Here is a 13,328-nt window from a genome sequence, read left to right as displayed (position 1 = left end):
CCCAGTGTATACCTAGGTGTGACATTAATGTCGCTCTACACAATAGTGGTGGTGAGGTGTGTGTGTGGGGGGGGGGGGGGGGGGGGAGAGATAACCAACTCAGAGTGAACATAGCGTCAGTTTTTAGATGACTGTTCTAAACATACATATATATTACACAAATATATATTACACAAATATATATTATAGAAATAGATGTAAATAAGTAGCAGTGGTATTATGACAATATTTTTTTTACAGAGGGGTCCATGGGGGAGGGGGGTTGTAACTGTTTCATATAATTTGTAATCGTAATCACTATCGCCCAAACTGTAAGAATACTACTACTTCATCGTGATGACGTTGTTGCCCTTGTCAAAATTTCCCCACCACTACGCAGTTTGCTCATAAGTAAATTTAAATAGAGATGCCACATCAGTTGTATTTGTTTCTGTATTGCATTTTTTAAAATTAATCACACGATTCAAACTGTATATATAAAGTAATTATGTGTGAAGTTTTATGTATAACATTTTCTAATTCAATTAGGAAAACAAACACAGGAAAAAAAACACAGAAAAAATGTCACAGGAAAAAAAGTCACAAATATATATTTGCATGGAATTTGTTAATACTTTTATGTATTAATTAAATATTCAGAGAGTGCAAATTAACAGGATTAATTAAATGTAATGTAATCTGTGCAGGTTGTATACGCATATTAATTTTTATAATTCATCCAAAAGTATTAAGTATGAATTGTAATTATGTTAAACATAATATTAATAGCATTTAATAGAATGCTCCAAAGTCCACGGTTTTCATCGTGTTTTTTTTTTTTAATACCAACACTAAATTACCGTGAAATGGTAAGTTCATCTGCTTTGCCGCCCTCAACTCATCGCAACAATAGTTATGATTAGTTCAACCACCTTTACTGCCCACATTTGCCACGCTCATTACATAACAAAACTTAGGATCAAAACAGAAAGCCAACAAGGTTCAAAGGCTCTCATTGACACAAAACGTCCACAATACACAATACTTTCGGACAATGCCTACTGAGGAGAGGTCGGCCAGAGAATAGCCCACGGCAAAATATATGCAAAACACAATTAACTTTTCTACCGCGTATTCAACTAAATACGTAACAAAAGTTGAGATTTTTGTGTAAATTATCTTAGAGTGTTTTTACTAACAATTGTTATAAACTATAATGCCTTTAACGTCTATAAATAATTTATGCTATCAAAAAATGCAACCCACAGTAATAAACATACACAATTTTACAATTCTTAACAAATAAATCAAAATATTTCTAAAAATATTTTTGTGACTTTTTTTCTGTGACTTTATTTCTGTGACTTTTTTCCGATAAAAATTTTCCATTGTGACTTTTTTTCTGTGACTTTTTTTCCTAGCAAAAACCGTGACTTTTTTTCTGTGTTTTTTTTTCCTGTGACTTTTTTCCGTTCACCACATTATACAGTTGCCTTAAACTTAAAACCCCTCTTGCCAAGTGGTACTACCCGCAGAGGCTTTTTAAATATTGCAATGCATCGTAATGGTTATTTTTAGAATGGCAAACTGATGCAGCTGTTAATACGTGTTGTAAACGTAGACACTACTAGACTAGTACAATAATGCTTTAATTGCTGCATGAAAAGAAATCTTGTGATTTACATAGATGTGCCGGCCAAAAATATTTTTTTTTAACGAATATCATTGTTTAAAACTTTGAGTTTAAAAAGTTTCCAAAAAGGCGCCACTTTGCTGAAAATGGCCAGAGGGGGAGCGGCCGCTCCCCCTGCTCCCCCCTGCGTACGCTACTGGCTCTAAATCATATTTGAATGAAATAGTTCATTTTTAAAAATTCTAAACTCGGAAGATGACGTCATCAGTTTCGTGCTCTTGTTTTAGTGTTTTAGTGTAAACAATAAGCGACGTCATTGATAAATGTGTTCTTGTCCCAAGTTTATACACTTTTCCGGTTGCATAAATAATACTGTTTCTCTATATTCGAATACGCCTTTATTTTTCTTCTTTAAATAAAATTGTGGTTATACATTTAAAACATCTAACATATTATTTTCAACGAAAGTCCGTAAAAAGTTCTTTATATATCGCTGCCGATTCTGACGTGATGTCCGGCGAAAATATTTTGCGGACAGACAGAGAGAGAGAGAGAGAGAGAGAGAGATGTGCGAACGTGGGGTTTTATATATTAGGATAGTATATAGAAAGATTATATAGGCCGATAATAATATTAATAGGCCTATAAAATTAATATTATATCGTAATGCATTCAAATGTAATTATTGTATGCTATAATAATAGAGGCCCACTAATTCAGCCTAGATTTTAATTACAGATCAGTGCTTTAATCTGTTAAAAATGAATTGAATCTAGCCTCTAGCTCTACAGGAAAATAAAAAGTAATCAGAATCACGTGCAGTATCTACTAGGTAGGTAGTCTAGATTCTAACAACTTATAACTAGGCCAAAAAGACTATACAAGCTACTTGTTTCAGTCGTTCCGAATCGTAACGCGGTCCCATGGTGTAATGGTTAGCACTCTGGACTTTGAATCCAGCGATCCGAGTTCAAATCTCGGTGGGACCTTGGGTTGTATTTTTGTTTTGTTCACAAAATTTATTTTGATTTTTGCCATGGATGATCGAGTTCTACTCAACCGAAGAAGCTAGCCTCTCAGATACTTGTAATTTAAGTTAGCTTCAGAACTAGCTTAGATTTATTCAGTTGTGTCATTAACAGTCACATTCCATTTAGCCTAGCGCCTTCCAAAATTTTGTTTGCTAGAAACGACTTTCACTTCCGATGGGTCAGAGGTTACTAGTACACAATTCTTATTGGTCCTTTTTCTAGTGTGACACAAACTTATCTTTTTTAAGCTCTGTTTGCGGTATGCTTGCCATACTGGCAGGTTAGATAAAGGGAAAAGAGTACATTTTAATCTGATAATTCGGTTAATCATATTGGGGTCCACAGTAAGTATAAAATACAGATTGTTTTCTATAACTCCATTTCCTGTAGATCTATAGATTAGTTGAGTTAAAAGTAAACTTTATAGACTCTAGGCTATACACCACATCGTTTCCCAAAGCGTAGAGTACTGATTTCACTTCATTCCATATAGATCTATAAATCAAACAATTAAAAAAAAAAACAACCTGCTGTATCGACCCACCACAGCCATTATATTTATGTAAAACTTGACTTAAATATTAACTTCAATGTTAGTAGGCAAGCCGTCTGAATTCGAAAAATGATGTTTTGTAAAGGCTGTTCTAATCTTGCAATCTATTAATGATAAGTTTGATCTGGCATTGCTGCGTGAAAGAAACCAGGTAAACAACCCGTTGATGGCATTGTTATAAAATTATTAACACGGTAGATCTATAGATTCTATAGCCTATAATAATAATATTATGATTAAAAGAAATTAATTTGGCAACTGCCAGTATCACTGGTGTCATTTGTAGATCCATAGTCGTTTTGCTGTTTAAACCTGAAATGCTTTGTTAATGGACTTCAAGTTTAAATTGAAGAGCCCAGTGCTAAAAGTACTTAAGTCACATTTTTGTGAAAATCAAACCAAGCATTGATCGTTATTCCTCTAGTTTAACTTTATCTTATAAACAAATAGTGATATTGAAGAATTTATTTAATTTGCTCTTCCAAACAAACAAATAATATAAAAACGTAATGTTTCATAGTAAATTTTAATCTTTGAACTCATTTTTCTCAAAATGTTGTTTTTGTGACTTAAGGGAACAAGATACCCATGTTTTCGATAAAATGTTAATTTTGCTACCCAAAATTTTTATTTCTTAATTCGATACTAATACCTTTTATCTATCTAACCCGAACATTTCGGACTTCTACAGCTTACGGTTATCCGTTTATTGCGATGTGAAACATGGTACCCCCCGGCAAGTTTTCACACTACTACGCGGACAGCGGCTATCTTCGAGCGGGTATTACATCATTTATTGCCCGCGAGGCACCATAAACTTTACAGCAATCTAAGGGCCAAGCACTCGTGTACCCGCTGGTGTAGTGACCTTTTCTTTTGTTCTAAAAATAATTAGGATAGAAGTTGTTTTCTACAAAGTAAATTTTTATATTAAACTCCATATAAGGGCATGCGCGTAAAATTTATGAATGGGAAGAGGTTCATTGATACGCTTGACCAATCATATTATAGTACAGAAAATCAAAATAATTCACGATAGGCTGCAACTAACCACGTGTGCTAGGCAGCCATCTTGTTTCTAGATAAACAAAACAATCGCCTGTCTCGTTTGTTTACCTCATTTGCGTATACTCTTCTATTTGTTGTTTTAAAGTTATACAACAACATTAAGTTTAATAATTGAAACTTTGCCTAGAAATGTACTGTTGATTATCACTTGAACAATATTAAACACTGTTGCGTACGCTTTAAAATTATACTAAGCTGAAACAATGCGTCATGGACATGACTATCAGTTTGAAGAATGTACTGTCCATCCCCTTTACCCCCTTCATTCCCTTCTCGCCATTCAACCAACGGCCGGTTTATAATCTTGTTACGGCATGCTGTGATAAGCTTGAACGCGTTCATCAGGCTTTACACCAGACTGTATACGACACATGTGTTAATGTGTATGCCCATCTCTCGGTATAGGGTGTGCTAGCAACGAATGTAAATACTAAATAGTAGTAGATAGGATAGCTGGGAAGCATTCACTTAGGCCCTGTACTTGACCCTATCTACACAGATGTGTTATTCACGGTTGAATGAACATTGGTAATCTATGGCTCATCGGTTCCTCACGCACTATCCAGCGGTGGGGTGGGGTGGAGGGGCGTGTCTAGCCTCAAGCGTTGTACCCAGTGTTGTATTGTAGGCTATTATCATAAGGCAATAAACTTGTGTAAGCTACAATTTGAGTAGAGAAAGACATTGTTTTGAAGTGAGAAGACCGGCTAACAAACAAAACTTTATCTGGTTTGATGATAGCTGTTCTGAGAATACCGCTAGATTGATAGGATGTGTAATACTTAATAGTCATACATTCATTACCTGTTGTATACATATTTTCTGCTTACATAGAAAAAATCTATCTAAAGCTTACAACATAAATCAAAGCGTATTTTATTAGACAAATGGTTCTTCCACATATAACAAGACGTTTTTTTCTGTTTTCTATAAGAGAAAACGCACCGCGCCTTTTCCCGCTCTTCTTTTCACGTTTTCTCAACTTTGCATTTTTACTCAAAATTCGACATTCAAATCGCTAAGGCTTTGGAACCCTTTGTCATACAAGAATAAAACATTCCACGTGCGTTCAGCATTATACAATCTACAAAATTACGTTTGTACATTAAGTTTACTACAATACTTAAGGAAATATTGATATTTTTGTAACACCACCCCCTAATTTTTGTACATAAATTTACGTAAAAATGTGTATAAAAAATTGAGTACAAGCTATCGCAATGAGTAAACGTAGAAATGTATAGTTTGGTTTGAGAAATCTAAATCTTTCATCCGTTTGTTAAAATCTCTTATGGGAACAAAGCCTTAGCGATTTGAAAAGGTGTTAGTTTTCACACCTTTTCGCTGTTTCCATGGCAACCAGTACTGCTATTGACGGCTATATATTATTTTTGTCTATAGTTTAACAACTATAATTATATGAACTTATTAAACATCCAGAAATGTGTTAAATAAAAAAAAAATTTTTATCCGTGGTGCTTATCCTTAAGTACTTTTAGCACTAAGGTCTTCAATTAAAATTTAAAGGTGCAGATCTAGAATCTCTGTCTCTAAGTATTAAGTAACTGAAAGTTTTACTGTAGTGGTAATCTATCGTTCTGGGTACGTAAATTCGCCCGCGACTAGATCTAGTAATGTGAAAAACAGGTTACTCCTTACATTTTAATAATTATTTCACATTTTGAGGAGGATTTATATTTTGAAAAATACAAAAATGTTTCCTTGTTTCATTTAATCACATTTATGTACCTGTTTTTAAACAATTGAATTATAACTTTTCAGTAATAAATGAAGACTAGCGATTCAGCGATGTTTCCAACAGATGCAACCATTCTCATTTACTATAGCAGCCATCTTGTTTAAGTTTTTTCGGTAAACTTAAAGAGCGTGATTCAGGGGGAAGCCACTCTATTTTACAAATGGTTGCTGTTTCTATAGCAAATCTTGCTCGCAAACACTGCTGTTTAAAGTTAATTTCTGACCCATATTGATATATTTGCCATTGATTTAGGTTTATTATTCATTTATCTACAATTACAATATTTGACACAAATATATCACAATATACTTCTATTTAAGCCTTGACAATGAGGTAACTTTTTTATACATTACTAGCCGCGGGCGATTTTACGTACCCAAAACGATAGATTACTGTTTTACTATCTAATACTAATGATCTAATCTATCTTGTAGATCTAGTATCTAGATCTAGACATCTGATCTTTCACATGATGACATGATGATTTAATTAATAATTTAGTTAATTTAGTGATTTAATGTCATTTATTTAGTTTTTAGGCCTCTAACAAAAGTTATTTTTAATTTTATTCAACAAACAATTTTTTTTTAATTTTAATATTTAGGCCTAAGCCTTATGCCCTATAGTTTTCATATTACAGTAAATGTAATTAGCCATAATATTACGGTCTATTATATGATTATTAAAATATTATCCCACCCTCCATACACACATTTTCATTTTGCTAAGTTATACTAAAATCTAGTTATAGGCCCTAAATACTAGTAAATAGAATAAAACATGCGCATTAAAAAATTTCTTTTTTACCAGGCCCTACCCTATTCACGTGTTGAAATTCATGACTTGAAAGTTGTGGCTAAGTTAGAGACTAAATAAATCTACCAACATTATAAACTATTAAGTAGGCTTATTTAATAAATACCTTACAACTAGGCCTATTTATTAGTATTTATTATTTATAGGCCTATCTATTTAATTAGATTTTTTATTTAAGTCCTAGATATATTATTTATTTATTTTTTTTAACGTTAATTTATTAGGCCTACTAACTAACTACTTAAAAAATTATCAACACTCCTGTTTTAGAGTCCATGTGCAATATGTTGAATGTAAATCTAGTTTGATACTGATTTTCAAGAGACATGAACCAGTTGATGAAAGTCCTTCCATCATTATTGTTGACATGGATAAAAATATCATTCTAGTGCAGTAGATTAAGTCTCTATAGGGACTAGAACAGTGGTTCTTAACATTTTTTGAGGTATTGAACCCCACCAGCTTCATATACACTTTCACCAAACTCTTAATAGAAAAAAAAATATTGCTTATTTTTCCAAATAAGAAAATAGTTATATATTTTACAGGTGCACAAAAGTGATCTGCTGTTGCTTTTCAGACCAGTTCAGAAATGCACTGCTTTACATTGAATTCAATTAGCTTTGTTTTTCTAATTTCCATCTCCATGCAGCTAAAAGAAGTGTTCTCTTAGTTTTGCTGTTGCTAGAATAAATTGCTCAACTTGGCATTTCAAATCATGCTGCCTAGTTAGGACACTGACTCCCATCAAGTTCCATTATACATGTGAATCCGTATCGTACATATTCGCCGACCACTTTCTTTTTTTGCTTGACATAGTTTGCAGGGATCAAAATATAGAGAAAGAAATCACATGACATGCCATCACAGCAGTTACAAGTAGACTAATACTAATAGGGACACCAAACAGAAATTAAAAGTATGTTCCTCACTGCCCATATATACACAATCAACGTGCACCTGTATAGGTGGCATTGGCATGATTCATAATGTATGTGTGTCATGATGTCATGGGTTATCTGAGTGTCGTATTCGAATTGGCATCATTCACACTGACAAAATCCGATCGCAAATCATTTGAGTCAGGCGTGTGTCTTGACTTGTATCAAACACCTGAGACTGACTCACTGTACCCAGGTTAAGAACCACTGGCCTAGAAACAGAAAGTTTAATATTATTCATTAATATTCAGTATTTTATACTAGGGTGCCCCCCCCCACCCCCCCCCCCCCCCCCCCCCCGAGCATTGCCGCAGGGTTAGAAGAAAGTCTGATGAAATATTTTAGGCTTTCATCAATGCTTTACCAATGTTATATTTTTAGACGTGTGTCCTTGTTTTCTGAAACAGAGTTATTTAAATGTAAACAATACCTTTGCTATTTTTCTTTGATCATATTTATTGGAGCAGGGGTTTACCTACATTACTAGTTTTATAGCAGAGCATATGAAGAAAAGTACTGTCTAAAAATTGGATGAAACATTAATAACAGTTCTACACTTTGAAGAGAATGATCATAGCTTAAATTGGTTTACAGGCCTATGCAACTAAAATTAAAATTTGCCTATATATATTTAATCAGGCTTACTTAAAAATGATATTATGCTTTTGCTGTAATAATTGTTAAGGTAATTATAAAGATATTTTGAATAAGAATTTTGATTGTTGAAACAGGGTAAAATTAAATAAAGAGAGTTTACAATTTTAATTTAATAAATTTTACATATTAGCCATCAGGCTTATGTTTTATTAGATTGATTTTCTTCTACAGAATTAAGAACGAAAAAGCAAAATGTCTTCAGTTGTTTTGAGAAATATGAACTCTGCTGCCAGATCTCAAGCGACCTTTTTAAATAAGGTGTTTAAAAATTAACCATCTATAATCATATTTTTATATCTGTTTTAGCTATTTCTAATTCTAGCATTAGGTAAAGGGGCATAACCAATATTAAAAAAATAAACCCAGAAGTTAGCAATATAATAAATTAATAAAACTGTTTGGGCCTCTATTTTATTTTCAGATGAGTTATCACTAGAATCTATTAAAAAAGAAAATTCCAGTATCAAATAATATAGAAGTTTAGTCTTAAATAGCTATAGGCCATTTTTAATTTTTTAAAAATAAATAAAACCCTACATGATTTCATTTACATTTAATGTAATGTTTAGTTGGTTTTCCTATTTGCACTATGATTTATGAGAGAAGCAACATTTTGTAATATTTATCCAATAATTTTTTGTGTGAAGAATGCAGAGGAAATGTTTTCTTGTTAACATTAACCTTTGTTTCAACAAATGTTTCATTGTATTTTCTAGACACCACTCTTTGCATTGATATTACGAAAGGAAAGCAGTTTGCCTCCATTAAAAACAGAAAAGATCAACCAAAATATCCAGCTGAAGACCATCCAGGAGTTCTCTGCGTCTCCAAGGCCCCTGGTGTTGTTGTTTGGCTGGATGCTGGCCAAACAGAGACACTTAGACAAGTATGGCAATCTCTATCACAGCAAAGGCTTTGATGTCCTCAGTGTACAGGTAAGGAATGGCTTGATCCTGGAATGTGATTTAATGCTTACTTTTGTATATTTAAATAACTGATTCATAATAGCAAATATTTTATTAAATTATTTTTTGTTGTGAGGATATTTTTTTAAAGCTGTCTTTTCTGTTGTCGTTGGCCACATAAGTTTGATGATTTTATAAATTTAGCTACTGAGATTTACTTACCAGCTGAGTTAGGTTTTTTTTTTTAGAAATTTGAACTCTCCACTTTAACTTGATACTTTTTGTGTGCAGGTTAAGTGTTTGTTCTAACATATCATTAAATTATTGTTAAATTTAACATATGGACATTAACATGGGCCTGAAATCCACCCATCACCCCCCTCAGCCTGAATTTTGACTTGTAGATCCTCCCTTGTACACTTGGCTCACTTTTAGGTCCTTTTAGTGCCATATTGTTGTTACCTTCAGATGTTACTAAAATTACATTTTTATTTTACCTTATTTTTTATGTGTACATTGATACAAACAACCACATTTTTTAAAATAAAGATATTTAATCACCAGATGAAGCCTACTCAGGTTTTAATACCCACAAGAGCCCAGAAAACAGTGGGGGAGCTGTTATCTATCCTGGAAGACAACAGCCTCTCCCAGAAGCCACTGATGGTCCACGGTTTTTCAGTGGGAGGCTACATGTACGGTGAGCTGTTGGTCAAGCTGGGACAGAACCTGGACAGATACCAGAGCGTCAGGAACAGATTGGTTGGCCAGATTTTTGACAGTCCTGTAGATTTTGAAGGTGTCCCATCTGGATTTTCCTCCGTGCTTGTAAAGAATAAACTTGGCCAGAAACTGATAAAAACATCACTGGAGACATACTTGGACATTTTTAAGAAACAAGTCACCACCCACTACATACGGTCTTCCAACGCTTTTCATAACAATGAATTACGTTTACCATCGTTGATGCTCTACTCAAGAACAGATCCCATTGGAGTGGACACCAGGATAGAGCTGGTAAGTTGTACACAATGGTACAGGTGCCTGTATTTTCACACTTTATTGTTGCAAATAGATATTACATGGATTAAGAGACATTGTCTTCTACTTCTACACAAATAATCTTTATTTGCAATTTATTGTTTTCAGTTAAAAAATTAAAAGATTCAAATTCTGGTGCCTAGTTGCTATTAGGGTGTTTTATGACAATGAAAATGAAGTGCTTGGTCTGTTATCTTCATTGATAGTTTTAGTCACTGAGTGATCATCATGAACTTTATGTAATCAGTTGAAATGTAGGTCAGGTGAAGCACTGGTGAGGTGCTAGATAAAGTTATCAGAGGTACGTGACTCTACAAGGTCACTGGAGCACACCTTTGCTCTTCCAAGGTCACCGGAGCACACCTTTGCCATTTGATTTTAAGTTGAATTAAAAGTCCCAGCATTCCTGAAGAAAAGTTATCTTAAATCGTATGACAAAAGCCAAAGTTAACTTTTGAACTGGGTTAGATAAAAATAATTTATTTTGACCTTGCTCTAGTTTTAAGATTAGATTTTTAGATCTAGCTGAATGTTTTTTGTGACAATCTTTAAGGTGTTAGGTGGCTTTAAAACTGAATCATTGTTTTTTGTGACAAATCTTTAAGGTGTTAGGTGGCTTAAAAACTGACTCATCATTTTTTGTGACAAATCTTTAAGGTGTTAGGTGGCTTTAAAACTGACTCAATGTATTTTGTGACAATCTTTAAGGTGCTACTGTCTCAATGTATTTTGTGACAGTCTTTACGGTGTTACTGACTCAGTGTTTTTTGTGACAATCTTTAAGGTGATGAAAAAGTGGAGGTCAGCAGGTATTCCAGTGATGGCGCGGTGCTGGGACAGCTCCCCACATGTCAGCCACTTCCACCGCCACCCAGATGAGTATGTGGAGGCAGTGCTCAGGTTCTTGACAAGTGTGGGTCTGACTAAATCTGATGAAGTCAAAATCAAACGAAGCGTGGGAAAGAGTTCAAAAGAAGTGAAGCAAGCTTTGTAGGTCCTTCCTGGTACTTGAGAAAAACTAGTCATTTTCTTTGAAATTTAAATCAAATCTAAAATCATTTCAATCTGGCAAATCATTCAAGATTGATTGCATAATAATGTTGATATTGGCCTAATTGAAAATAAAAGGATGAAATTGATTGAGAAGTAGTTATAAGCATAAATGCTCCTAAGCAATGTTTTGAACACTTGTTATTCTCTGTTAGGCAGAGTTAAGTTTTTTAAGCTTAGCTTTTTACTTCTAGATAAATGTTTTTTTTTACCAGTCATTAAATACAAGACAATCAAATGTGTATATACTTTATTTTAGCAGACACGCTGATGTCACCTTTACCATCTTGCTATAGTTTTCATGCTTGTCAGCAGGTCTAAAAGGTTCTAGTGCAGATCCTTATTTGTTTCTATAACTCAGTTGCAGACCTTAAACTTTTGTTCAGCAATAAAAAAAGATTAGTTTTTATAGCAATTTTTGTTGCTTCCTTGTTAACAAATGGTAATGGCATTTTAATTTTTGTTATTTTATTTATTTAAAAACTCCATGCTTGTGGTGAAATTTTTTTTAAAAACTGTTGGAATTTTATTTTGTTTCACTGTCTTGGTTTTTCTAGTTGAAAAGCTTAGAAATTCAGTTTTTTGATACACTTGTTGTTTTATTTATGTTAATTTCTCTCTTTGCTTGTCAAGATGCTAACTTGAAATCATAATGGTGTATATTTTTCATCAGTTTGATGAAAATATTGTTTGAACTCCCTAGTTATAATCTATTTTATGAATACTTTACTTAAGTCCCAAATATTGACAAATGTATTTATAAATACCTTGTTCATACATTTTTTTTCACTTACACAATGGTTCTGTATTACTTTGTTATAAAGCTTAATTTGATACATTGATATTTTATAGAATTGTCTCAATATATTTTTCGTCCTTTTGATGTCACCTGCACATGTTTTCTCAATAATGGCTAGTTTTTATTTATTACAAACATTCCTTTCATTTTTTAATAACACAATCCAAGAAATCTAAAAAAAAAAAAACACTTGTTAAGCAACTCTCTCTTACAGCTGGTAAATTTAAAAAATAATAGAAACAATTAAATCTTGGCACCAGGGGAGCCAACCATGTTTGCTGCAGTTGGTTTGTTAAATCTAACTACCCCAAGCAAAACAGTTTACTTGCATAATTAATTATTTTAATTTTCTAACAACTATTGTTTTTTTTTTTTTAAATTATTTAAAAAAAAAAAACAACCACCATAAATGCCCATTTTGTAATGAATAGGTTTGAAATGATTAACACAAATATAGGTACTAGTGTATTTCCTAATCTGATGCCACTTTCTTCATAATTTAATTTTTTTGTCTTAAATTTTAAACATTTGTAGCAACTTGCTTTCTTTTTGTCTTCTTTTCCTTTTTCTGTTAGAGTAAGCCCTTCAACTGAACATCTGAACATGTGATGAATGCTCATTGTTACAGTTCAAATTAACTTTGCAGTATATTACACAGGGTATTTTTCTATTAAACTTCTTCGCTGTAATAAAAGTACAGTAACTTTTTCATAAACAAAAAAAAATATTTTTCTAGAAACTTTTACCATAATGAAATTTTTTTCCTCTTGTTTTAAAGAGGAAGGTAATGGTCTCTTGTTATAAAGAGATGGGTTCAGTCACTTAAAATATTTGGAGAGTGAATTCAATAACTTAAAATTCTATCATTATTTGAGAGAGAGAGGAAGAAATTTGTCTCTTGTTATAAAGAGATGGGTTGATTCACTTAAAACATTTGGAGAGTGAATTCAACAATTACATTTTTGTACCACTGCTCATGATTTAAGTGCTGCTAGAGCAATAAGCACAGAGGCTTTTATTAACATGAAAGACTGGAGCTATAATTTAGTCTTTTGTTTTTTAATATTATCATTTACCATTGAAACAGGTGTATTAT

At 32.9% G+C, this 13,328-nt stretch overlaps 1 protein-coding gene and 1 non-coding gene across 3 annotated transcripts; both read left to right on the top strand.

The window, feature by feature from the left end:
* Positions 1–2,529: 2,529 nt before the first annotated feature.
* On the top strand, positions 2,530–2,601 carry Trnaq-uug (transfer RNA glutamine (anticodon UUG)). Its single transcript has one exon. It is a non-coding gene; the product is annotated as a tRNA-Gln (tRNA).
* Positions 2,602–2,968: 367 nt separating this feature from the next.
* On the top strand, positions 2,969–13,105 carry LOC131938642 (transmembrane protein 53-B). 2 transcript variants are annotated; one of them, XM_059296754.1, is made up of 5 exons: positions 2,969–2,987; positions 8,609–8,695; positions 9,154–9,372; positions 9,907–10,359; positions 11,168–13,105. In XM_059296754.1, exons 2-5 carry the CDS (start codon positions 8,630–8,632, stop codon positions 11,375–11,377), a joined length of 948 nt encoding a protein of 315 aa, XP_059152737.1. In that variant the 5' UTR covers positions 2,969–2,987; positions 8,609–8,629; the 3' UTR covers positions 11,378–13,105. The 2 variants fall into 2 exon arrangements, with proteins under 2 accessions (XP_059152737.1, XP_059152736.1); XM_059296753.1 differs by lacking the exon at positions 2,969–2,987 and adding an exon at positions 3,288–3,347.
* The last annotated feature ends 223 nt before the right edge of the window (positions 13,106–13,328 follow it).

This window comes from Physella acuta, unplaced genomic scaffold, assembly GCF_028476545.2.
Source record: "Physella acuta isolate Inbredline_101_S28 unplaced genomic scaffold, ASM2847654v3 ptg000254l, whole genome shotgun sequence".
In the NCBI taxonomy this organism is placed as follows: Eukaryota; Metazoa; Mollusca; class Gastropoda; family Physidae; genus Physella; species Physella acuta.
The sequence above is the reverse complement of the archived record's forward strand: the minus strand, read 5'-3'. Positions and strand labels throughout refer to the sequence as shown.